At 36.3% G+C, this 27,086-nt stretch overlaps 1 protein-coding gene across 1 annotated transcript in view; it reads left to right on the top strand.

Moving 5' to 3' along the window:
- ARHGEF3 (Rho guanine nucleotide exchange factor 3) overlaps positions 1–27,086 on the top strand; it is a 140,769-nt gene that overhangs the window by 25,030 nt on the left and 88,653 nt on the right. The window contains exon 3 of the mRNA XM_052777527.1: positions 20,991–21,057. Coding sequence (XP_052633487.1) covers positions 20,991–21,057 — 67 coding nt within the window. The remainder of the gene's footprint in view (positions 1–20,990; positions 21,058–27,086) is intronic.

The following is a 27,086-nucleotide window of genomic DNA, read 5'->3' as shown; positions in this document are numbered from 1 at the left end:
GTTGAAGTTATGATTATAGCAGATGAGAACTTCTCCTTCAGTGCAATCTTGCAAACGTAGAACAAATGAATTTGCATAGTTTAGAACAAGGATGAAATTTGTCATCTTGGTTGGTTTTTTCATGCTGTAGAACCTCATCCTCTCACTCAGATATACTGCATTGTGCTGCATTTTCTTTTCCTTCTCTGTTTTATGAAAAACCACAAAATTTGCAGAAATAGTAAAGATTTTTGTTTGCAAAATATGAAGCATGTTAACAAGCAAAGTAAAGGAAAGAATTTCCTTCCCTCCTTCATAGTCTGTTCCAATAATGGTGAAAATAATTTGTGGCAATAGCAAATTAGCAGTGATAAGAGAGTTGTAATGTGTTTAGGTTGTCTTAATTCCCTTAATTTCCATTTCTCTACCAAAAATGTTTAACTCTGGCTAAATTAAATATACAATGATGTGATACTTGAATCATAAACAATAAGCATTTAATATATCCAGAAAATCTCACATGTTGTAGTAGAAGAGCTTTTAACTGAGTCGGTGGGTTACTCGTTATCAATATCCCCCAAAATCATCCCCCAAGCCCCCCCATTAGAGCTGCTTTAGCACATCACCATATTTGATGCACATACTGACGTGCGGAAAACAGACTCCACAATCGGTGAGATTGTAAGGTAGGTATGTTCATTCAGCGCTGGGCAGCACGGGGGGTAGTCCCACCAAAGTCGTGTGCGCCTGATTTTGGCAGTTCACTTTAAATTTATACAGTCAAGTGTTACATATACATAGAGTTTCGCAATACGCCTATACATAGGCATTACCTATCCCCGCTTCATATTATAATTAGCTCTAGGAAGTCATTTCCATAGTTTCCTTTCAACTGCGCTTGCGCAGTGCCTCCTTATGGTGGTCGTCTGGTGGTCGTGAAGATGAAGGCTGTATGTCTTCTTCACAGTGAACTCTTAACCTTCTGTCCCTGCGCAGACTCAGTTGTCCCTTGGCGTTTGTCCAAATCACAAGGTCGGTCTTGGCTGGTTCTTGGAGTCACTGCTGATTCTTACCAGGGACTATCTCCTGTCTCAGTCAGCCTCAACAATGGAAACGTTAAACATCACTTCTCATCCCCTTGGGCCATGTCTACCTCTATTGAAACTTCTTTAATTTCATTATAAGCTAGATAATTATTAAACAATTCCTATCTACATTCATATATCTACTATATCTACTAAGGTTCCTTTGGTTCCCCGTCTCAATACTATGCATTTTGTAGGAAAAATGCTATTATTTAAAGATCTCCCTCAGATGGGTTTGATCTTTAAATACTTTGTACAGTATTATGACATCTCAGCAAGTAAGTCTTTTGATCAAGCTAACAGAGAAACAAGGCAAGGTTTTCCTATTTCTGCTTAGAGAGGCTGCAGGATATGACATTAAACAGATGATACTGGTAGTACTTATGGAAGATTTCATCAAATACATGTGAAGTTGACTGTTCTTACTGGAATATGCCTTTACTGCTCATCAGCCCCATCTCTGTTAACTGCTATCAGTACTTCAGGAACAATTAGCCCTGCAGGGACCCTTACTCATTGTGGGCAGCTGCTAACCTCTTACTGCAGTCAAGTCTGCCAGTGTGTTTCAAAACACACCATTTCTGGGATAATTAAAATTTTCCAGGCCTTTCTAGCAATTATGTATCCTACAGGCTTCATTGGAGCTGTATTAGCACTATCACCTTTTTGACCATGGAGATTTTCTATTGCACAGAGGCAAAAGCTAATATTTGATTTAAATCTAGTTGCCACAATCTCTTCAGTCTTGTGGTGGGTTTTTGTTTTGTTTTTTATTTTTTATTATCTGTATGTAGGAACCAGTTTAATACATTTTGGTTTTGTTTTTAAGCAATATTTGGCTGATGAGCTCTAACAAAATATTCTCTGCTCCGTTACATTCTTCCCTCGGCCAGTACCTTTCCCTGTTCAATAAAGGCACCCATGTTCAGTGGAGCGTACCAGGTTTTGTTGCATTCCATTGTAGGTAGAGTATGTTTTACTTTTAGGCTGATTTAGAAAAAGCAATAACTCTTAACCTAAACCCACTAAACAACTTAAAAATTAAACAAACAAACAAAAAAGCCCTCAAAGTAAATTGCAATAAAATATGTAAGTAAATATACATAAAATGTAGAATAGTGTGAATTTCTACTAACCATTTTGAAACATTTTGATTCTCTGAGTGGGTGTAGGTACATGTGCCTATGTGAAGTGTGTCTATGACATTTTTATCAAATGTAAAAAGAAAATCCCAGTGATCCACCATTGCCAACCATCTGTTTCCTGTATGCCTACCCTGCTTCTCTTCTAGAGGTTCTTGTCCTCATTTATGATTCCTTTTCACTAAGACTCCACTATCTGTTCGTGTGAGCAGTCTGTTATTATTTTATACACTTGTTCAACATGTAATACAGTTGAGCTTCTGGTTAATACCCTAATACTAAGACACTTAACTCCTACACCCCACCCCCCACCCCCAAATAATAAGTGATTATCTATTTGTAGTTAATTATCTGACTGTAGAGGGAGCTGGTGATAAAGTTTTCAAGGAAGACAAATGTGATGTTTCTATGGGAACATTTAAACTTTGTAGTGTTTAGAAACAAAAGACTGATTTTTACCTTGGTCTTTCCTTTGGGGGGCAGGGAAGGCTGGAGAATGCGAATTGTTTAAATTAACTGCATTTTCCTGTGGACCTGAAAACTTATCTATAGATAAGTGTTGTAAGAGAGGAGGATTTGAGTGTGTATCTTTCAAGCTGAATACTTTCGGTCACCTGCAAATCTCTAGATACAAAATATAGCTTTTCTGTAATAAGTGGTCATTACATTACTTTAAAACTACACAAGGAAATTCCCCAGCTAAATTTGTAGATTTGCTGCTTCTGATGTGGAAAAGAAAACCTGGGCTAATAGTAGTAGCTCATATTAATGTAATTATGAACAGAAACTCAATAAGAACATGACTAAAATAAGAGCACTGCAAAGTACTGAAAAATACCTGCAAATGTTTCAGAATATCCACTTACATTTGTTAGTATTAAGAATGCATGTTTTTTTTTTCCCTGACTTTGAACTTCAATATCACTGTAAGAAGCATAAATTAAAATTCAGAAAAATTAACCTGATCTATCTTCAGGAATGTAGGCACTCTGTTTCCTGCTGTATTGTCATCTTCTCTGTCATGTTTTGCACTTGGTGAAGGATAGAAGCTAACTGTTTTACTAGCTGTCCAGTTAGTTATGTCTTCATTTAAAAAAATGGATTCTAAAGGTGTATTTTAAAAAGTGAATTCAATTACTACTGTGCTTCTGAGTGTGGAGAATATTTTTGTTTCAAAGACTCTTGTTTATGGTAGCAAATTGCACCAAAAAGGAGGAACTCTTAATTTTTCGTTCTTGGTATCTCCCCAACCTCACTCTGTACAGAACAGTAAGATAAAGATGGCTCTATTTTGAAAGCAATATAATGTGTTTCTATTCATCAGATTAAAATGCAAGTTGTATGTGACCAGATAGATTAAAAAAAAAAAAAAAAAAAGAGCACTCAAATTTAAAAAAAATGGAGGTCTCTTTAATATACTTTTATAATAATTTTATTGCTGCAACTTCATTAGATATGTTCACATCCAAAACTTTATGTTGTAGAATTTATTACCACAGCAGAACTCAAAAGATCTGGCAAGTCATAACTGGGCCTGCCTAGGCATGTTTCCCTCACTCTGTTATTTGTCTAACTTAATGCAGTTAAGTGAAATCACAGTAAGTCAACTACAAATCAGTAAGTGATTTGTATCAAAGTGCAGACAGGGAAAGTGACGATATGCTTTTATTGTACCTGTGTATATAGCACCCTTTCTGTCCCATCCATCAAATTTTGTAAGTTGTGGGTTTTTTTTTTTTCTTCCCCCAGATATCTATCCTCCTTTTTTCTGAACTGACAACTGACCTAGGGATCTCTTTTGCCTTTCTCCCCTGTGCTGTGTTGACATGGGGGCACTCCATAACAAAACAGAAAATAGTAGGAAATGTCCACCCAGCTCCATACAAATGAAGGAGGAAGCAGGAAGAACAAAATTGGGATTTAGGAGGCTGAATTAATTTATCATTAAACATCGACATTTATTTGCTAATCTCCTGGTTTATTATTCCTGAAATCAGAGAATGATAATAAACGCCTCCAACTCTTGCCTTCCAATCTGTCAGAATATGATCTGGTTAAACTTCTACGACAATCCAGTTAATCAGCAGCGATGCCTGTTCTATAGCATCTTCCTGATCAATTCTTGTAGGAGATAAAGCTATCTAAAATTTGTTGGGCATCATATGGTTAATCCAGAGGTTAGATAATAGCTCCTTTTTATCGTCTTTTTATTCTGTGATTAACAATATTTTTCCCTCCTTAATGTTTCTTATTTAATCTGCAACTCATCTGGCACAAGCCAACGTTTGCCTGGTCACGTATTCTGTAATAGAGTACTTAATTGATTCTTTTGCATTTCATTTCAACAGAGGTTTGAAATTAATCATGAGCTTTTCCACCTTCTGATTTATATTTCATTATATTTGGAGGATGTTTTAAATATATGTGTGTATATATATATAATGTGTTTGTATTCAACATTTACAGCTTGATTTAAAAAAAAATAAAAATCATTGAACACGGGAAGAGGGGAATTTAGAGGGAAGGGTCTCATGTATTACAGTGAATAGGATGCTTAATACCTGTCCGTTCAGAATCTTTTCATTTTCCGTTTACTGGAGTAGGAGAGTTGTGAGGAAATTGAATTTCTTTTGTTATCGCTTGTCATCAGGATTTTTCTATGTAAATGAGAGAGTATACAATAATTTATAGAAAGATCATAGAGCAGTGACAGAAAGGTAACTGCATTACAGGTTTTACATTTTGTGCAGCAGGGGGCTGTATTTACCAATGGTATGTGAATAGATGTTTCTTGTTTTGTTTTTCTGTGGGGACTATGAGTGACTACATGGGGTGTTTAATTTTAAAAATGTATAATGTTTTAATTCCATTTAAGGCTTAGTCAAACTTCTCTCACTGGTGTTAGTCCTTTATTTTGGAGGACTTGTCATATTACAATACTTGGTTTCATGGTTGTTTTTTAGTATCTATATCAAGGTATTGAAAAGGTAAATTCTTCTAGCACCTGAATAATTTCTTCTTTTCCTCTTTGAAGGTTATTCCTGTAGGGTTTTGGCCATAGCGTGTACGTATGCTGTGCATGTAAGACTGGACTTTTTTTCACCAACAGTGTCCTTCAGGTCTGTATGTGTGCTTTGTAGTTTTCTTCTGTCAACCTGAGGAAGTCTCTTTTACAGCTCGTAAATAGCCTGCTTACAAGACAACTGTGAAATGTCCCCTTACTCTGTACACTGCAGTTTACAAAAACTGTATACAGTAACTTTGTAGTCATAAACAGAATAGTGGTTTCTTATATTCCTTTGTTAGTGTGGCAACTTCATGCAACTGAAACAGCTGTCCCTGCCTCTCTGAGGAACGCTATCCATGAATGTTCCATCTGTTTGTTTTTCTAATAAACAGCACAGATAGGACCTGACCATGTTTTAATCCTACCATGCACCTGCCTCAAGCCTTTCAGCAACTGAGTTCTACCTACAGAAACACATAATTGTCACAAAGGGCAGGTAGGAAGATTGACAAAGGACTCTAGAACTGGCAAAAACTTGTTTTGGATTCTGAATCTCTGGTGTCCTTATTTAAAGGAAATGGTTTTGTGTTAAGTTCCATCGAAGATCTTGAGTATTATTTCCTTGTCCATTTCAACTTAAGCTGTTTTAATCAGTGATCCAAATAATATTTTTTTGGCCAGCAAGGAATCTGTGACTGTCTCTTTTGCCAAGGTATTGGCAGTCCTAGGAGCTGTCTCATCCATCATCAGATCCTGGTTGATTTAGGATTTTGCATGTGCTAGGTGATGAATGAGGATAGTTAGTAGTCTGGTGAAACAAGCAGCTGTGTTTCCCCTGAGGAAACCGCTAACCCTTTTTCTTGGCCTAATCTAGCAGTTTAGAAATTGCTCAGGTAAACAAAACTTTCATGCTACAGAGCAAAATTCGGGATCAGTATGGATGCCTGTTGTCTTGCTTTGTTACAGACTTCATGAAGTGGAAATTTTAACAAAGCGTATGAATTTCCTTGGTTGCCAGTGCTAATTTGTGTAGGAAAACAAGCTCAGTTATTCAACATACCTGTATTTATCTGAAAGTCAAGCATCTAGAATTTCATGTTCTTTACAAAGTGACTCTTATGCTTTGAGATTTCTGTGAGAATGGAAGAGTTTTGTGTGAAGCTGTTGTAAAGGTGTCATAACACCCACTTTTTATTATGTGTTATTGCCTATTAGACATTGTAAGCTGGTGTGCAAAGATTTACACTCACGATATAAGAGCATGCTTGCAATAAATGTCTTTTATGGTAATTTAATGCCTTAATATCATTTTAGCAATCAGTTAAATCTCAAACACACTATCAGGCAGATTTTTGTTTGCTGGGGCTTTGCTCACAGTAGATCTCATTCATTACAAGTGTACTGCAACTCTGTTTACGTTGTACTAGAGCAAAGATGTAACTTTTTTGATCAGGTTTCCATTTAAAGACAATTTAAAAATACTGTAATGTTTCTTTTCTGCATTTTCTTTTCACAGTGCAGTCAAGTTTAGAATGATCATGTTAAAGCTCTTTGTTTACGTATCAGACACAGTGTTAATATATATTTCTTTGTGGTTTAGGTTTAACGTTAAATATTTTTCATTTCCTAGTAATTTTAAATTTTTCTCTTGAGATCAGCCACCTGATTTTACGAACTTTGGGGAAAAACCATTGCACTTCCCCCCCCCCCCCCCCAAGTAGAGTGGTTGATTCATTACGATAATTTAAAGAACAGACTTTTTTTTTTCCCCCTTTCCATAGATTTACTTGAAGAAAAAAAATTATGACACATTTTGAGTTTAAAACCCCAAACACCACCACCCCGCCCCCCCCAACTTTCATCTTCAGTAGGACATAAAGGGGAGTGGGAGCTGGAAGTTATGATACTATTTCCTTTGCTTTTCAGGGTACCTAGAAAAATCAGATTTGCAGAAAGATGTATGTGTGTGGTTTGAAGAAAGCCTAGTTTCCTCAGGAAATGGCATATGACTGTGCTGTCTGTCTTGCCAGTAACTTTTCAACCCATTGCCCAGTTTCACTTTTAAAAAGATATAAAAAATATCAGAGCCAATAAACTCAAGTTTTAATGTAATTGTGTATGGGTGGAGGTGAGAGACCCCAATTAGTACCACCATTGTGAGGAAGGCTGCCAGAGCATAGCCATTTTATGTTCTCTTGACAGGAGCCTACCAGCAGATGTGTTGCTCTGAACTAACCACAGCCTTTTCATGGCAAGAGTGTCACGGAGGTAATGAGAGACAGAGGGTGTGCTGAGGTGTGGGACAAAACACAGGGCCTGCTTCCACAGGAAACCAATCTTCATCACCTCTGCCCCTTGCAGAGTCTGTTCGAGTGAGCTTATGGGGGGCTAAGAGGTGGTGTCTGCTTGCAACAAGATGATCTCTGCTGTTAGCCTGTGTGCTCAGTGCTGTATCTCTGTTCTTTACATTCTGATTGAGATCATGAGGTCACATGCTGCGTATAGGATGTGGCTGCTGCTTCACTTAATTCCGAACGGAATGAGAAAGCAGCTTCTTACCGTTAATCTTTGCCTTTAACGAAGAGCCCGTACTGGAGCATCAGACTTGCAAGGCTGAGCTCTGTGTGTTCTTCATTGCTACGGCACTTCTCCCAAGGGATCGCATCACTGCATACATACTCTTTCTGAGTTCGACAGTTGTCAAGGTTGGGAGATCTGCCTGCAGGGCTATTAGACAAACAATGCTATCAATGAATCTTGCAGCGTTGTTAAATCGTTAACGTGTTTAATGGGAAAGACCCCACTTTAGTTGGAGGTAGGGAGAGTATTGGATGAAATGAACTCTTTTCATATCAGTTTTTCACAGAATCATAGAACAGCATTTTTGATGCATTTGGAAGTGGAAAGTGCTGTGTACCAAAAGCAAGATGCTATTTTATTAATCAAGAGGTATTGTATAAGTGATTGGAAAAATCCAACAGCTTGGCTTCAGGAACATATTTCACATACTCAAAAGAAGTAGGACTATTTACCGTATGTTCCTGTCACTCTGATGGCTACCAACAGCAATGCTGGTATCAATGACCATAAAGGAAATGGTAAATAATTTTGCATCATCATTGATCAAATCAACATTTGTTTGATTTCTTCCCTTGTGGTTTGTGACTCTCTTACTTCACCTGCTGTAATAAGTAGGAATACTGTCCTTGTATTCTGGTGCTTTCTGTATTCGGACTGAAAATGCCTGTTCTTTTGTTTTTTGTAATTGTAATTAGCAAGCTTTTCAGTTTTTATAATGAAATACTGCAGTGTATGTCTAATTCCTAAACCTAATTAATATACCTCTTTGAAACCCAAATACATTAGCTGTTAGCAAGAGCAAAGATAAACGTGCCCTAATTTAAAGGAATGGTATTAAAAAAAGTTTCAGAGGAAACATAATAGTGGTGAATGACTTGAAAAAAACAAAAACCTGGTGAAAATACAGAATGAAACAGTGTGCAATTGTGCAACTGCTAACATTCAGCAGTGTAACAAAACCCAATAACTAATGAGTCTAAAACTAGTAGTTTCTGCATGTCAGAGTGAATCTTGTACCATGTATTACAAAGTTGTTAAAAATCACAGAGTATTTTCTTGGAGAAAAAAAATTATACTGTACTAGCTTACGTGATGAGAATATGTCAATATGTGCAAGGGCAAATAGCCCCAAAATGTTTATTTCTTTGAAAGCAAATAATCTCTGGCAAACTTATGTTAAAGATTTTTCTGATATGGGTTACTGGAGCAAACTACATAATTCTTCGTGGTTTCATAAATAACTGTGGAAAAACCTTAAAGTTTCATATACAGCTGTGTTTATTTCATAGGACCTTGTGACAATCTTTTCAGTAGGTAATGTCAGTTCTGTATTAGCTTTTTTTTTCTTTTTAAATGTGCTTGAATAGGAAAGTTTTTGTATGTATGGCACAAACACATAGCAGAAGCAAATGGATTTTTGTTCACGTTTTTTGGAAGAGCAAGGTACAGCAGTGTGATCTTAGCAATATTGATAATATATTAAAATAATTATTTGGGCTCTATTTTTTTTCCCTACAGCAAAAATAATCTTAAAAATAATGTAAAGAAGCATTGGATACTTACTAGCAGTAATTTTCCCTTGATGGTGTGTACAGGTGATGTTTCTCACAAGATTTTTCTGCTTGCACCTTTCATACGTGGCTACTTTTTGACCTTTATGTGCTTTCATTGCATTTGTTTTGGGAGGCATCTTAAAGCAGGTAATCTGGAGTCATGGGCCTGAAATTTTTGTTTGGCTTTGTCTTCTTCCTATAACAACATACACCAATACATTTGAAGCAGATAATGTGAATGCACGCTATGAGGCAAACAGTGTAGCGTAGTTAATTATTGCATTTGCTGCTCTGATATTGTACTTCAGTGAGTGATTGCAGAAGGAAAGCAACTAAATACTTGTATTAATTAAGGTAGTTGATAACAGATCTCATAAATAAGTAAAATAAGAAGGATATGCACCTTCCTGCTTCTAGGCATGGACAGACAATCTTATCTTGAGAGAGATGTGAAAATTTCCTCTATTGGTGGATCAACCCCATCACTGGTCTACTTTACAGCAAAATCCCATTTCCTGTCTGATCCACTGGTCTCACATAACATGGCAATTCCTGTTTTTTGCAGGAATTGCATTAATTCAGAAGGAAAAACAAAGCAGGGGGGTATGTATTTATCCATGTAAATACTTTTTTTTTTTTTTACATATATATTCACATATATATATATGTGTATTTCTGAAAAAACTGGCTCCAAATCTCTCCTACCCATAAATGCACTTTTTAACGAATGTACTTTGACCTGGGACAAAACAGAAAATATACACTTTCAGTCTCCTCACTGGTATAATGTTATTTTTTAATTATAGGATTCTGTACTTGTAACAAAATTATTTTATCAGTGGTTTCTGTATGCTCTTGTAAAATGGTCTTGGGCTCAAATTACTGTACTGTAGTTAAAGTATTTATATTGAAGAGACTAGAAAACATAACTTGTTGCTGGCAGAAGTAGAGATAAGTGAACATTTTCTGTCCTGAGTGGATAATTTGAATGGAGCTTTAATGGAATGATAGTTTCAACAGGTTTTACTCCATTGCATTCATGGGTTTCTATAGTAACTACTATGGCAACACTGATGCAGAAAATGTTCCCACAGGAACCCAGCTGTGAATAATAACTAACAACTGAAAACATTTTGCTTTTGCATCTCATGTTAAATATCCCTTCAGAAATGATGGAAATATGAAAGTGTGGGGTTTTGCTTACTTAGTAGGAAGTCAGTCTACTACATAAAAATCCAGGTATTATGAAAGGAGTGTCTGGTTTCAGAGTACATACGCCCTTTGAATACATTGCTGAAGTATCATCCCTCAGACCAATGAAGAGTGTTAGAAACATTAGGTGTAAAATTTGGCACCGGCTTCAAATGTTTCACGTTGTAAAGAAACTTCCAATGCCAAATATGTAGTACAAAATCTTCTGCTCAGAAATTATAACTTAGCTTTTATTAACAGTATTATTTGTTATGTAAATGGGTTTACATAATTCTTGAAGATAAAACTATCTTGATAGCCTTCTGACCTTACTGTGCAATGAAGATCAAGATCACAAAAGTCACATGGTAGAGGTCAGTATTTGTTGACTTCAGTGTCTATTTATAAATTGCCTTCAAAAACTCTTATGATTTTTGCAGAAATAAATTTGTCAGTGTTTGTATTAAATGGAATATCCTGATGTCAGAGGATGCAATATTTATTGAAACTGTTTGTTGTTAAATCTAGCTCTCCTTGTAAGTGTAAACTGGCCTTTGTGCATATAGTTGCATTGTTTGTATTTATTTCACTTGCATTCAGAACAAAGGAGAAACCAGTCTGGTGTTTATGATATGAATAAACTTTTAAACTTGAAAGCATTTTAGGGCTTGATTTGGTAGCTTTACTGTCATGGAGTAAGATAAAATGCTTATGGAGCTCAGGGGATTTATGGCCACAATAAAAAATCCTATTGAGTTATATCAAACAAGGGAAACTAAAGTAATCAATAGTAAAAGGACACTGCTAATTCTTTTAAGATCTAAAAAAAAAAATCTGTTATAGCTGAATAAGGAAATTGTGAAGATCACTTTGTTAAATATGAGGAGAAAAAAGTTTTCTGAGCCCAGGGGGCTGATGGTTGCTCTTACAGCTAGTTATGCAGCTTAATAGGAATTACTGTGCAGATGGAAATGAAGATGAAATGGAGATTAAATCACTATTTGTTTTATTAGGGTTCCTGCAGTGTACAATCTGCTAATAATGCAAGCAGATTGAAATGCAAGTGAAATTCTTACAAGTGAAAAAGTGTTCATAAATCTAGAAGGTGCATAGTTTGATCTTTATGACTTTTATGTAATATCACATATTGCTTTAAACTTTGATTCAGGGTCTCTTGTAGTTAATTTTGGTGCACATAACTGAGTTAAATAAACATTACATATACTGGCAGCTTATTAAAGAAAACTGGTTGTATTGGGTACATAACTACTGAAAATGTTTGCTTGTCTGCAGATGTTTCAGCTGTGAGTATCTTAAATAAGCATAGTTGTGTTTATTGTACCTATTGATCTTAGTAATCTAACGAACTGGAAGTGTTCTCTCCCAGGTTTTATATTCCCCTAAAAGAAAAAACGGGTGTTTCATTGTGTGCTTATCTTTAAAACAGCACCTAAAGCGGGGGGGGGGGAATCCCGAGTCACGGTACTTTAAATTTCTAAATAAAAAGCTCTAGAAACAGGGAAAGGTTGTTTGAAAAAGTTGAAGCTTTTCCCTCAGACTTGTTATAAATATTGAAACTCATTCCTATGAAAGGTTTTGTTATCAATAAGTTTATGGATTCCTGAGGTTTTTCCACTTCTTAATACTCTGTTCTTTATGAAACTGACAATGCTTAAAGTGTAGGAGAAGTTCTGTTGCCCATGTGTTAGTTATGCCATAGTAAAATACTTGTTTGTGTCCTGAACAGAGTCCCAGTATGCTGTGGAATTTAAGCTTTGGTGAGATTTTTATGTCCAAGTTATGGAACTGTATATGACAAAGTAGCTAAATGGAATTTGCCATGACAGCCTGCAATCCGTTAGGCATAGCAGAGGGCAGAACTAGTGTAGACATGAAATTATGTGGTATAATTTGACTTGGGGGGGTGGGGGGGTGTTAGTGATTACTGCACACTGAAGTTAAGTTATGGGCATGATTGCATACACTTGGAGAAGTTTAGTTTATTAGCTCTGGTCTTGACAGGTCTGTTATAATCTCAAGACAAGACATTCTGGTCTGTCTGCATAGAAATTACAGGAGTGGTTCTTGTCACTCAATGTAAAATACTCCTTCATGCAAGAATAATCTTTCTCAATGAAACAGTATTCTGAAAGTTACAATCCTCAGTAACTGATCGCATTTAATAAAAGCAGGTTTGCTTCTTTGACTGACTGGCTTAATGCCATATCCTTGGAAGCGAGGTGTGAAAAGTATCACACAGCACTCTTTAAAAGGTGTGCAGTTTTTCACTTTTCAACACAGAGAAGTCTCTAAATTTGCTATAGGCCTAATGACATAACGATCTTGTTTGACATTTTTGTTACAAACCTACATTTTTGGCCTTTTCAGTTGAAATACGAGCTATACTGCAGAAAAAGATAAAGTTGCAAATGAAGGGATAAGGAAATAGCAGTACAGGAGTTTTAAAATCTTGTATTGGATTGACTTGCCCCCAAATGTTACTTCTTTTAAATAGGGTTGCTCTCTTTATTCAGTCCTTCTGATCTTTCTAAATGCCTGTTAGTAAAAGACAGCTTCGCAGGAATTCATGTTTACCTTCCAGAAGAGGGCTAGATATGAATCCAAACAAAAAGGATTTTCAGAAAACACACATTTCCTTTATCAAGAACATGATGTGATGGCACTTGAATGATCATTTTGAGGGTGTTAGTAGCTTCTCTGTAGGCTAACTGAAAATGCTGTTTGGTTGGATTTCACCAACTGCTAAGAAATCTCTTGTCTGCTTTCTCTGGGTGAACATTTTTGGTTCTATCTAACCAGTAAGTATCCAGTCTTGCTAAACTAAGTGGATTGAGCATGAATATTGTGAGGTTTTTGCCTGGAAGCATGCTATTTCTGATGCTCTCATGATGGGGGCCATTTAAGCATTACCATCACATTTTTTTTTTCCCATGGACCAGAGGATCTTATCTGGCTGGCTGGCTGTAGGATGGAGATGAGCAAACATTTCTTTTTAATGAGGAGTTGCTCTCTTTGTAAAGAATTCAGTGGGATGAGGTAATGACTAAAAATTAACAAACATGTTACTGTCATTTCTTCTTCCTAGTATTATTGAAGTGCTACAGGAATAATTTTAGGCTGCGGATTCCAAGTGAGCCAGTGAATAATCTTTCTAATCTTAGCTTTTACAATATTAATGAAACAGTGATATTTTGTTACAGAAACATAATACAGGACTCTTCTCATCCTCCCCAGCATTAATGAAGTTATACCTTTGTCAAACGGCAGAAAAGCCTGCATCCTCCTGTTGGCTAGTGAGTAGCCAGGGCTTTCTGTTTCAGTTGTGAACAGAGTTCATGTATGTCAAGGGGGATGCTTTTATAGTGGTGTATATCAGACATAATTTATTGCATTAACCTGCAGTAGTTACAGATGAAGAAATAGATTGTTTCAAGCTTTAAATCAAGCCTATATCTCTTCAGAAGATGAAATGTTACATCATTAGCAATATCTGATTTTTAGATCAAAATGTAGAACATTATTTGGTCTTCAGATTTTTTTCCCTCTTCAATAAAATTAATACTAAATTTTTACATGAAATTAATCAAATACAGAAATGAAAAAATGTGTTTTGTAGCTTTTTGGGGTTTATTAGTGATGGGATATTTTATGGTGCTATGCATTGATTCATAGTATAAATAAACATGTTCTGAAGAAAGCATGGGAAAAGAGTAGGTGTGGGACAGCTCACTGGTACGTGTACCTGCTTCAGTGATGCAGGCTTTCATCTGTGTATATCCAGATTCACAAGGGCTCTTTTTCTTTCTTGATATGTTTATGACACATAGTTCATGATAGTAGGGCAATAAAAGATTATGTTAATATTCAGGAAGTCAGCCCAGCTAGTAAAAATCAGTCATCTGTTTTTTTTCCTTGCTGGACATTTTTGTTTCTCTCAAGGTAGTAAGTGTTCAATCCTGCTCATCTAAGTGGCATTCTTCCCCCCACCCAAAATTATTTATCAGTAGACACTATGGGAGCTTGAAGAGCTCATGTCTGCAGGTTGGACCTTTGTAAATCAAACATACACACAATCTTTATAAGATGCTTTGTCTTTAGGAAGAAAAGCCTCTCAAGTAAACTCTCTATATGAACTTAAAAATTTTCTGACTCAAGTTCTACTGTATTAGATTTGGTTTTTTCCTTCTGGAAAATAAATGAAATTTTCCACAATCTCCTTTTAGCGCCAAAATGCACAGGCCTGGTGTAGAAGAGAAATAGTATTTGAGTTTCAAATGGAGGAGTCAGTGTTTTTTAAGTAGGTCAAACCATGGGTTTTTTCTGCTTTTAAAATCAGTACCACAGCTACATTAATTTATTATTCTCTGTAACTTAAAACATCCAAGAGAATCGGTATTGTTCAAAACTATTGCTCAAAGCTAAAATGCTCTTGCATATCTCTCAGGCTTCACCAGGTAAGCCACTTCGAAATTTTTTGTGTGTGTGTAATTTAGTATCACAAATATCCCAGTGTGTTAAAATAAATGTGCTTTTATGAACAGTGTATTAGTGTACCCTTTTGATAGGCTGAGCAGATGACATTACAAAGAACAGTTCTGAACAGTAAGTACTATTTATTATTTAACAGTATCTTCGTAAAATATTCACAGCTGTAGTAACAACCTTTTATTTTTGCAGATTGAAAAGAATTTTTACATAGCACAGCTTGTCTCTAAGTGGTTTGAGCTTTCCTTTTATTATCTGAGTGAGTATTCATGTGGATTTGTGAAATACACTTTTATCTTCAAACAGATGTAGCAGCTGAGTATTTTAAACAGAACACACACAGCTTGGATATTCATATCTAAAAAAATACTGTTGTAGTCAGTGATTCTTTGTGCAGAAAGACTGCAGGATCAAATGAAGATGTAGAAGTTATGTAAGCTTAATATAAACCGCCATAAATTGTTCATTTATCTCATCATCATGCTTCAAGATGGATAACACTTTTTTTTAATTAAACGTATTAGAAACTTTAAAACATTCAGTGCATGTTGTAATCTTTAGATTGCTTTATATACTTTTACTTATCGATTGTCATTATATAACTAACCTACAGCACAGTAAAGGTTGCACAAAAACCCTCCACTGATTTATTCTGGGCGGCATGTTAATTTGGTGTCTAAAAATTGTGTCTAAATAAAGATTTCAATACGGATATCTTTGCCCAACAGATATTTTTATTATATCTATTCATAGTACATGTGTGAGGGAACCTAAACAAAACCCCCGCACATCATAAAGAGAAAAGCATTATTTTATGACTTGTAATTCTTTTTCTTAGCGTTGTCAACAAAATTCTGGGGAACAAAGCTGGGTTCTGTCCTGAGTTTTATGCAGAAAGAATAGTTATGGGTCATGTTCAGTCTTGCAAAAGCTCTACAGTTTCACTGATCTGTAAATGTTATTGCTACTTGGTGACAGGTGAGAAGAAAAAAAATTCAAGTTTTAATTAAAGTTCTGAGGCAGAATTGGAATGTGCTAGGTATGTACTTATTAAACTCAACAAATGTAAAATATAGGGATCATTTTTGCAAAACTGTTTTAAGAAAGATCAATGTTTTGTTTCCAGATAAGCCTTTATGATGGTGCTGGTTTAATATGAAATACTGGATTATTTTTTTTCCTGAATGCAAGCAGCAGATGGGAAAACATAAACATACTATAAGACAAATAATACCTACTTCAGTCTTGACGGAGATGCATCTTTATTTTTAATTCAGTGTTCCACAGTGAAAACCAACTGATGTTTATCCTTAATCCACTTCAGTACTTTATTAGAGTTTATGGCAATGTCTTGTCTTTATTGTATACAAACTTCTGTAGTACATACTTAGCTGTGAGAAAGAAAACAACATTTCTCTATCTGTGATAGCTTTTTATTTCATGGTTTATCTTGTTCTTTCTCCCCCCCCCCCCCTTTTTTTTTCTCCTTTTTTCCCCCCTCACAACCTCTACAAGTGGTTTTCTTTTGTAAAGCTTTGCTTCATGTTGGGCAGTGTGTAGTACAGCCTTGTGTACTACAAGAAACATAGGGAGTTGATTTATTGTAATTAACCTAAAAAATTATATAAATTAACTCATGGGTACTAGAAGTTCTAGGACTTTAAGTGATTCTCATGAATCACAGAATCTGGGACCTTACAAATCTTAAGCTGATAATTCACTATATCTTTAATTCAGTGGACACTCACTCTCCAGGCTACAAAATAGTGGTAAAAGCACTTTGGTTAAAGATAGAGCCACAGCTCAGAGGGTATTACCAGTGTCAAAAGTTCCTGCAGTAATAAATGGTTTGTTCAGTAAAATTCCAAATTATCCTTATTGAACAGCAGGATCACTAGGAAAACAGCAGGCAAGCAAGTCAGTATAGTTCAGTCATTCCCTGGTAAATGTGTCAAGGGATCCAAAATACATCTGAGTTACTAAGATGTGAAGATGCCATTTCCAAGGCTTATTTTGCCAGGGCTGGAGCTTAAAGATTAAATGGAAGATGAACAATTAAAACTCCTAATAAAAAGGAGGAGGTAGAATTTGACACTCAATCAGATAGACATGGCTGAGGGTTGAGTATCTTCACTGGCTGCCCTTCCAAGTGGCAGGCCTCTGCTTGCACTTTTCTCGAACTGGATGGACTTGGTTTCAGGCTTTTATTTCTGTGGTAAACTTGGCATAGCGATCTCCAAACCAAGCCCAGCTGACAGGTTTGCGTCTGAAGAGTTCCTATATAGTCCTACCTTCTAGTCTTTCATTCTTAAAACTGCAGTACTGGGGAGAAAATGTTTTGGTGACTTTTAGCTAAAAGAAAAAAGATCCATCTCTACAAATGGTCAAGTATTGTAAGTTACAACTCTGAGATCACTGCTGCAAGTAATTGTAGGGAGGAACTCCTCTCTTTCCCTCACACATTATGTACTTCTTTTTCTCAGCCATGACCTAATCTGTGATCGTCTATTTGATGTATTTTAAGAGTGTTAGTCACAGTGCACACAGTTATAGGAACCATCCCTGGCTTGTTCTTGACATCTGAAAAAACCTTACTATAGTATCTGAGTAATTAATTTTAGACTACTGTGCCTCTAAAAGTCAGATCTGCTTATCACTGTTAATGCCTATTAATTTGTCTTCTCTTTCCATCTTTAAGCTAATGTTTTATGCCAGTGATAACTTTTATTAGTTATCTGGTAAATTATTTTATTTTCAAACCAAGTGGGTCTAATACACCTATTGATACAGTATCCTTTCTATTAAAGTGTAACTTTTATTGCTTATTTAAAAAATAGAATTCCTTGACAGTTTTGTAAGCTTTATGTTTTTGTATTTAAAATATCAAATAGCAATTTAGTATTTTAATAGTTTTATAATAGACAGGCTGTTTTTTAATTAGCTTATATACTGCTGCAATTCAGAAAAGGTTTAACCAGTAAACAGAATGTTCAGAAGTAACAGTAGTAGTGCCCTATAGAAAAAAGAGCAAGACATTAATTTAAAACATATTTGAAAAAAATCTGCAATACTTTAATTCTTTTTCAGTACAGTTCTCACTGATGTTGACAGTTGGGAAGACCAAGAGATCAAAATAACTTTAAGATAGTGAAGGACAAAACTGAAAACTGTAAATGAGGTCTCGTTTTTGGTAGAACTTTATTTTGTTACTTGAGGTGCAGTTGAGAACAGAACTTGTATTTTACTTAATTTTGATTTAGGGGTATGTTCAGCTGAAAAATGCTGGATCAGAATGGTGGTCATAAACAATTTATGTTTAGCCTCGATCGTTTCTAGTTATGGGAGCAGTGAGATTTCTAAAATAGTCTTTCAGTAAGAGAGTAGATCAGTACTTTTGCAGTTTTAATATCTTGGTTAAGTTTGAGATGGGCTATATGAAATGGTTGCTTGTAATGGGAAATTAGACTTGATGTATTCACTGTGTTCCAGACTTAAACTTTGAATACCCCTGATAGAATAGAAAATAGGGAAGTAATAGACAGGCCAGATGGGTAAAAGTGAAAGGTTTTGAAGAAATTAACTTAAGGTAACCCATAGGGTGGTAAATGAGTATAATGCTTCAGCCCGATTTCTGCTCATTAAGAGAATGCTGCACACATTGGGTGAAAAAACAATTTGCGAAGGATTTTGTTACACCCTGTAGGTATCAGATCAGGCCAGTAAGTCATGGAGGAACATACAGTGGCTTCGATACGTTTCACTACCTTTTTAATTAACTCCTTTTGGTAAAACTGGCTTGTTTCGTTAGGCTGCTGCATTTGAGGCTCTTAAATAACTCTACAATAGTATTAAAAAGAAAGGAGTTAGCATACCATTGTGAATAATAGAGGGATTAATTCTCACCAAAATGAAGTAAGGAGCTTGACTGATAAGGTAAGGAATGAAGATACCTATTGTGAAAACTGGCAAAATGTAGATTTAATATTGTCTGCTCTCTGTAAAGACTGGCTGTTGTGTAGTCTGGGATGCTTTCAGTGGATGGGAAAGTTACAGATTGATAACAAATGATTAGTCATCAGTCTTCTAGTGGATGGCCTTCGGTTTAGTGTACATGAATGATACCATAAGCTTACTTATTACAAAGTTTTTAGTTCTTGTTACAAAATGATTGTGGGGAAAGATAATTTTTAATGGAAGTTTTCATTGCCTTGTAACTGATGTCTAAACTATTATAAATCCTGCTTTGTTGAAGTTGACATGTCTTTTGTTTCCCCTATATTCAGCTTAATTAAAATAGAACTACTGCAATTCTTGATAAACTGGGAAAATAAATGCACGAACAGCATTAAAATATCAGAAAAAAATGCAGAAATGTAAGTTTAAACATGAGATTTTTTTGAAAAGTGACTAAGGAGCACAACTTTATAGAAAGCTCACAGTACTTTTTGAAAAAATCTGACTGGTTCTAGTGTGAGATTATTTGTGAATAAAAAGGGTGCAAAACACTGTCAGGACAATTGATAGTTGTGTAACTTGCTCTTGTTAATCACATTTTTCTCTTTTCATAATACAGTTCCAGTGAGGCTTTTGGGTTAGAAATTCAGTTTCATTATATTTAACTCAGAAAGCTGTAGTAGGAGGATTTATTAGTGGGAGAGTCTTTAACGCTAACGTCTGTCATGTATGCTGCCTTGTGCTTCTTAATGACTTTATCAGTGTGCTTCAAATATTGATAGTCTTTCTGGTTGGCTGACGGGTAGAGTGAAAAACTGAGATTTACATCTCAACCTTTGATGTTACAAAAATTACTCAGTTGTCATGATTATAGTTTATTATTTACATTATGTTGGCATCTAAAAATGTCTACTGTGATCACGGCTCTGTGATGTGCATTAAAACACATAATAAGAAAAATGTCTATACAACAAAATAGAGAAGGCAGAAAAAAGACAGAACTATTGCTGTCCTGACTCTACAGAACAGAAACTGAGGCATGGTGTGCTGGAGTCCTCCAGGAGCTATAAGCAGCAGAAATGAATCCCAGATCTTTCATGTGTTAGTCCAGTGCTTTAACTGCAAAACATCTGTCCTGTTACTGTTGAATGGTGAGGTTTGGTAGACAGCCATTTAATTTGCTATTCTTTAACCAAGTTCTTGTATTCCTGTTATTGTTTGTGATCACTTCTGTAATCTGTATAATTGCATGGTTGGAGTTGTAGTGTGCTCAGCACTTAGGTCCTGCTGCCAAACTATTTGTTGGTTTGGTCAACTTCAACAGGTCAGTCAAGCTTTAATCTGACTTTATGTGTAAAATATCAGCAATGTTTGCCTACCTTTGTGAATTTAAGATCTTACTGGTGAAAAGCACTCATTAAGAGCAAAGTGGAGAATGTTATGGTTACTTTTCAGAAATAATTGTACAGCGATAATTATAGGGTAGGAGAAAGGTTTTTTGGAAGGAGTAAAAACAGAAGTCAGCTTCTAGTTTTTAGTGTCACACAAAGGTATGGCCAGCTTGCTTTACTGGTGCTTCGTGTAGCTTCAGTGTTAGGATTAAAGGCTCTTTAGTGTCCCCATGTAGTACAGCCAGCAGACTGCACCATCTTGCATCACATGACATAATTGCAGCTTCATAGACCCACACTGTTCAGGTCAGGGTTGTCTCTGCTTGTTGAAAATCAGCAGGAGTAATAAGTTGTTGTCAGACATCAAGTCAGTGCGTCTCTGAAGGCTTGTAAGGCTGCCATGTCCCTTAGCTCTCAATCTGAATTAAAACATTTAACTAAACTGAAGAGAGAAACCTGTCAGAAGTGCAGCCAAGGAAATCTAAGGTGTCTTAGTACTTGAAGCCTGTGTTTTTCTTTTCTCCCTCTATTGTCACTCTGTTATTGATTTAGAAAATATGACAGCTGAAAAGGTAAACACTCTTCTTTGTCTCATCTTGCAGGCCGAAACAACAGCAACAGAACAATTTTTCCTTGTTTCCTTCAACCAAGGGGTGGAATTTCAGAGGGGTAAGTTTGGTATTGTTTTGTTCATACTTTGTAACATTCCCTCCTGCTTCATTCTGTTGCAGTGTAACTTCATAGTTAAACCACAATCTGTGAGGACTAAAATAGCAAAACAACTACAGAATGGAACTTGTAATTTTGTGACCTCCTAAAAGTCTTTCTAAAAAAACCCAACTTTTGTTTATGTGATTGGCTGACTTATTATGAAGCATGGGGAAGATAATTTAATGTAAGTGGGTTAATGTACAATGTGATTTAAAAAGAAAAAAAAAATGTGTTTTCATATCTGAAAATAAATCAGCAAAACTGAACTGATATGTACTGGTTTTTAAGTGCTCTTTTAATCTGATATAGATATTTGTAAAGTTACTTGCTGAAAGCTTGTATATGTGCATTTTGCAGAAGTACAGGTGGAGAATCATAAGAAAAATTACATGGATTTCTTACGAGGCAGAAGGGACTAGGTTTTTTCTCTGGTTGGCTGAGCAAGGAAATATGGAAGCATGTGTGTTCCCACAGTAATTGAGTGAAAAGGTACATGAAAAAGCAATACAAGTGAAACTGAGAACCTTAATATTTGCTGGTGGTATCAGGAGCTTTTATTCATGTTTGCTTCAGGTTTCAGAGGTAGGTTAATTTTTTCAGAGTGTCATGTTGTCCCCTCTCTGTCCCCTATGACCTGTGAAGCCTTCTACACCATTTGTTGAAAAACTTAATGGGATGGTGGCAGCGTTCAGATGACAATGGTGCGTTTGCCATGTGTGTAAGTACTGTAGCCTGGGATACAGTCTAGAAGAAGGAGTTGTCACTGCATGTTGTATCTAAGTCACAGTGTTACTGTCATCTTCTGGTTAAAGGAAGGGCTTTTCTGTTTTGCAAACTTCATTTGGTATAATAAACAGTAAATTACCATTATGTGTAATGTGGACTGACTTATACTGAATCTAAAGAGTTCAGTTTTGTATTCAGGAGAGCATATAAATGTGTTTTGTTTGAGGTTCTTCCAGCAAAACATTTATGTAGAAAGACATTACTTATATGCTTTGCTGAAAGGGTAAATGGCACTGACAAGTTTACTGGTCTGTGTTGGTCATAATATGGTAAACTTCATTAACATGAAAAATATTTTTCACAATATCTGATACTGATTTCTGCATTCTAATTTCATATTTTCAATAGAGCATCCACTACTGTTTACCGTGAGCTTTTTATTTTCACCATGTATTTCTTGTGTTGCACCACAAAATTGCGGGGATGAAGTTATCAGCGTTACCGAGAAAATAGTTCCCTCACAGCAGCATTGTCAAGAATGTAAGGAAAATACCGACAACCTCTAACCTGTAGATTAATTATAAATTTCAGGGTCAGTTTAAAAGTAAAATTGACTCTAGTATTTTTCCCAGTTCTCAACTGTGCTGGCAAAGTAAATGAGGAAGAAGGTAGGTATGAAAGTAGTAGGAAGAGTATTGCAGGTATGCGTTGTAGCTGGAGAACAATGATCCCAAGTTCAAAGAGCAATAGCTCACTGGAAGCAAGGGCTTAGGGTTGGTAAGTGTGGCAGCATGAAGTCCATGATCCAAGCTGCATGGCAGAGGTGGAGTAGGCTAGTAGGCGAAGAACAGAGAACTAGGGAGTAAAAGACTTCAGAATCAAGAGGAGAAATCAAGAACCTGAAAGGAGATAGGAATAGGTAGTATTAGAAAAAAAAACAAGGCAGTGAGTAAAGGATCTTCAAACTGCTTCCTTCATGTGTAGAAATGAAAATCTGTGGGAGTTGTCTGCCACCTTATTTTTAAGGAAACTTATGGGATACTAAGGGAGATGTCAAGTTCTATAGCTGTAATATTTCACAGAATGCATAGTTGCAGTTAATTGGTGAAATAAACTACTACATAAAGAGAAGAAACTGTATGAGTTGTTTGCTTGATCTGTTTGGATGCTGAAACCAAGACAGTTGAGCACGGGAAAAGACAGCTAAGTTTATTCTGATGGATGGAAAAATTGTGTTATGAAAAGCCCAATGAGCAGACTTGAAGTCACAAAGGTTTTCATACAGCTGGTGAATGATAAAAGGTTAACTTTTATGTTTTTTCTCAAACAGGAGTAAAACCTTATTGGGTAAAAGAACTAAGTTAATGTCGACTGTGGAACAGTGCCATGCTTGAGTATAACAAACAAAACTCTAGAGCTGACTTATTCATAGCTACGTTTTTTTAAACATATATGCTATTTCTATATTACAGGCTATAATACAGGATCATTTCAACAGTCAAAAAGTAAAAGAGAAGAAAGTTGCTAAGCACCAAATTGCAATGTTGTGTTCATCTACCTATCCACTTTGCAGTCAGTTCACTGATTTTAAATGTCTCTGTATCATGCTGATAAAGTGGGCATGTTAAAGTGTCCTTGAACATACACCAACATAAACCTCAAAGTAAGATAAGCAAGGCCCAGATGCTAAACATTTACCAAAGAAACTCCTCTGCACTTCTCTTTTCCTCTTCTTACTTAAATTTATTTTATCAGAAGAAGCTTTTTTCCGTGTTGAGCAGCTCTTTTGAACCCCATGGTTAGAGATCACATTTAGTTCTCTCAATGGGGATTTCCATGTCAAGATGCTATCATTTATGTGTTTCTACCAATGCGGTCATTTTTAGATAATGATAGTAGTTACTTCCAGAACTTTAGGCAGTGCTCAGGTATCAGTGATATTGACATCAGTATTTTGATTTTAATTTTTTTTTTTTTAATAAATCACTCAATCCTGGTTTAGATTAAATTTAGACTTTAAGTTACTGAGCAGTGCAATCTCTCTGCTATATGCTTCTCCTACATATACGCGAGGCATCAGGTTAATTTGGTCTTTGAAGAGATTGTATAGTCAGGTGTCCAGAAATAGACTATTTTAGAGGGAAGGTATTTATAGTGAGAATTGCAATTTCAGAGGAAGAAACACCACCTGTGGAGACAAGAATATCGCAAACTGGAGGGATAGTGTAATGGGAAACCCACAACATAGGAGATTAGGTGGTGGATGTGGTACTCGGAGCAGAAAAGGAATAAAGCAAAGGAAGATACTTGGTACAGGTTTGGAGAAGGAAAGAGGAGGAAGATGCAACTTGGGAAGAGGGATAGTCAGGATGGGAAAAGCAAAGAGCAGTGAAAGATGGGGGGGGGAAGGGATAAATTATGGAAATGGATGAAAGCTAGTGAGTGTGAAAGCAGAGATGGAAGTATAGAGTGGAGGCAGAAGTCTTCTGTAAAACACTACAGGTTAATCAGTTCAGCCTTTGCAAATACTGACTCTGGGAAGATAACGATGCCATGTAGGTGGGGAGCAATTTGTGGCCAGGGCTTGGTTAAGGAGAAGAGGCATGAATATCTGATGGGATGAGGCAATTCAGAGGCAGGTCAATAATATATATAAAGAAAAGAAGAACACGGATCTTAGCACAGAGATTGATATTAATCCTATTTTTTTCCCTCTCTTCCGGTTGCCATTAGCTCTCACTCTTTTTCTTCTTCTCATCTCCATGCCACCCTTCCCTTAAAACCTTGATGCCGATAAAAGGCTTTCCTCAGCACCACTGTTTGGTGCTTATACATAAGAGATAGCAGTTCAATATGCTGCTCCTAGTGGCTATGGAAATAATGCACTATGTTGCCACGTAGGCTGGGAAACAGTTTTATTTAATAAAGCATCTCATCAAATGAGGATTACAGTTGTACAGTCATGCATGCGCAGTTGGAAGATGCCAGGATTAAACCTTCTGTGGTTGTTTGCTAGTTATGATGCAGTCCTGAGTTACATGCTTGTGTGCTATTTTTTTCCATAGTAAGAGTAGTCAGGTTATTTATAAGAAAGTTCTGAATTGAAGAAGACTAAGAATCTCTCCTGGGGAGTTTCAGCTTTCAGCTTATCTGTCTCTTCTCCTGCTCCCTTAAAATCACCCACTTCCTGTTTTTGCCAGCAGGATAATTTTCTAGACTTAGTTATGTGAATGGTGGGCTCAAGTTACTGGAAGTTTTTAAATGATTTTTTTTTTCTAATGATGTATTTGGATACATTTGCAAAAATAGTGGTACATAGTAGTCCCACTGTTGATATGATGACACTTCAGATGGCTGTGAAGAAACTGGCAGACAATTAAAAGAAAAGCGGGTACCTGATTAAGGAAGACTATTGGGGTTGTAGGCATAACTGAAGAGGATGCTGGTTTTGTCTCTGCTTATCGTTGATATTTCTCTCTACTGTTCCACCAAGAGCTAGCATCATTTCCTGCATATGTTAAACAAACATCTGAACCATTATGATGGTTTCTCTACTTCCCTCGCCCCCGCACCAAATTTGGCTGAAGAACTTTAGTCCTAAAAATAAAAAAATAGTGGAATCTAAACCAACATTTTCTACTTGAAATAGTTCGAGGCATGTGTTTGGAATGCAGTTGCCTGAAGATTGAAAATAATTTACTGCAACTAGGCTTCTTCCTATTTCCTTCTTTTCTGCTTCCTTTTTAGTTTTGCAAAAGCATTTAACCAACCAAGCTGCAGATGCGGTCACCTGTGAGGAAGGCTGGTCTAATTTATGAGAAGCCTGACATAAAGATGTGCTAAAAATGCTGAAGGTCAATTTTAGATGTGTAAGTGGTTTCTTTGCTAGTTTTGCTGCAAGTGTGTTTGTGGGGAAAAAGGTGTCTTTCATGCCAAATGGTAAGAATACAAAACTTTTCAGACAGTATTTACGAAACAGTGTATTTATTTTGTGCAGCCTGGCAGACTGCAGTTATTCCCTTCAGGGTGCATGAATCTAAACAAGATAAAAGTTGCTGAGAGAAGTTCTTTCCTAGCTTTATCTTCATGATTAATTACATAAATTACATAATTACATATTACCACAGAAAGCACCTCTTTACCTCTCCTGGATTCTGACTGGTTTTACTTAATGTCTGTATCCACAGATACTCATTTGCATAAGCAATGATGTTACCTGTAACAGACACTTATTAGAAGTGATATCAGACAGGCCTGTATTCATACTTGTTGAAGTAAAATTATGCACTAATGTCTCTAGATTAAATGTGCTTAAATACCATTATCTCACCGTATGATCAATGTGATTTTAAAGCACAAGTTATCATATACATTAAAAAGCACGTGTGGTTTTTTGTTATTTTAATATATTTGTATGTTGTATGCACGATTGAAATAGCTTCCAGGGGAGAGAGGGGCAGAGTTTACTTTGCATAATTGGCAGCATAGCTGTGAATGGAATTATTATACCTATTATGACTTAACCGTCAGAAACGAGTTCCTTCATGTGTCATAGAAAGACTCCTCCACCTGGGGGAGTCCTGCTTGCATCCCTGCTCTCCCATGCCTGCTCTGGTACTGTATGCTCATCTGTTTTCTTTGTGGAGAGTCCTGTTTCTTCTAATCTCCTGCAGTAGGTTAAAGAGATGCTAGGTGGATGCTTGATCCCTGACCAGTCTTATCCCCCTTTCTCTTTGAAAAGAAAAAGTACAAATTCCATATTCCTTTTTCTACTTTCTAACAGATGATGTTTTCCTGTGCTCCACTCGCTCGTTTTAGATCTCTTCCTCCTTCCTCCAGTGGGTTGCAAGCTCTTCCATTTCAGAGTTTAATTGCTCCAGCACTTCTCCTCTTTTACTGTCTTTGTTCAGGCTTGCTTTTATTCTGCCCTTGTCGAGGTGCTGTTATGCCTCTGTCCAGCATTGACCTTTCTTGGGCCAGAATGCCTCTGCTACCTGATATTAGAAGTGGTAAGAAGCAATTCCATAAGTCTTTCTGCTTTAATGCATTAGAAGATGGATGCTGTAAACATAGGGCCTGTATAATGGGCTTGGTGGAAGCTGAGTTTCTCTGTAGCCTTGAAGTTCTTCCTTTGGAGCATTGCAGAAGCTGGGAAACTTTACTTCACTGTTGATAGCAGCAATGTTGGGGGCAATAGGAATGTTAAGAGTTCCCTTCCATGATACGCAATATGTAGTTCAGAAGGCTAGAGCTTATAAACT

This window comes from Harpia harpyja, chromosome Z, assembly GCF_026419915.1.
Source record: "Harpia harpyja isolate bHarHar1 chromosome Z, bHarHar1 primary haplotype, whole genome shotgun sequence".
NCBI lineage: Eukaryota > Metazoa > Chordata > Aves > Accipitriformes > Accipitridae > Harpia > Harpia harpyja.
This window is presented reverse-complemented; position numbering and strand designations above follow the sequence as displayed.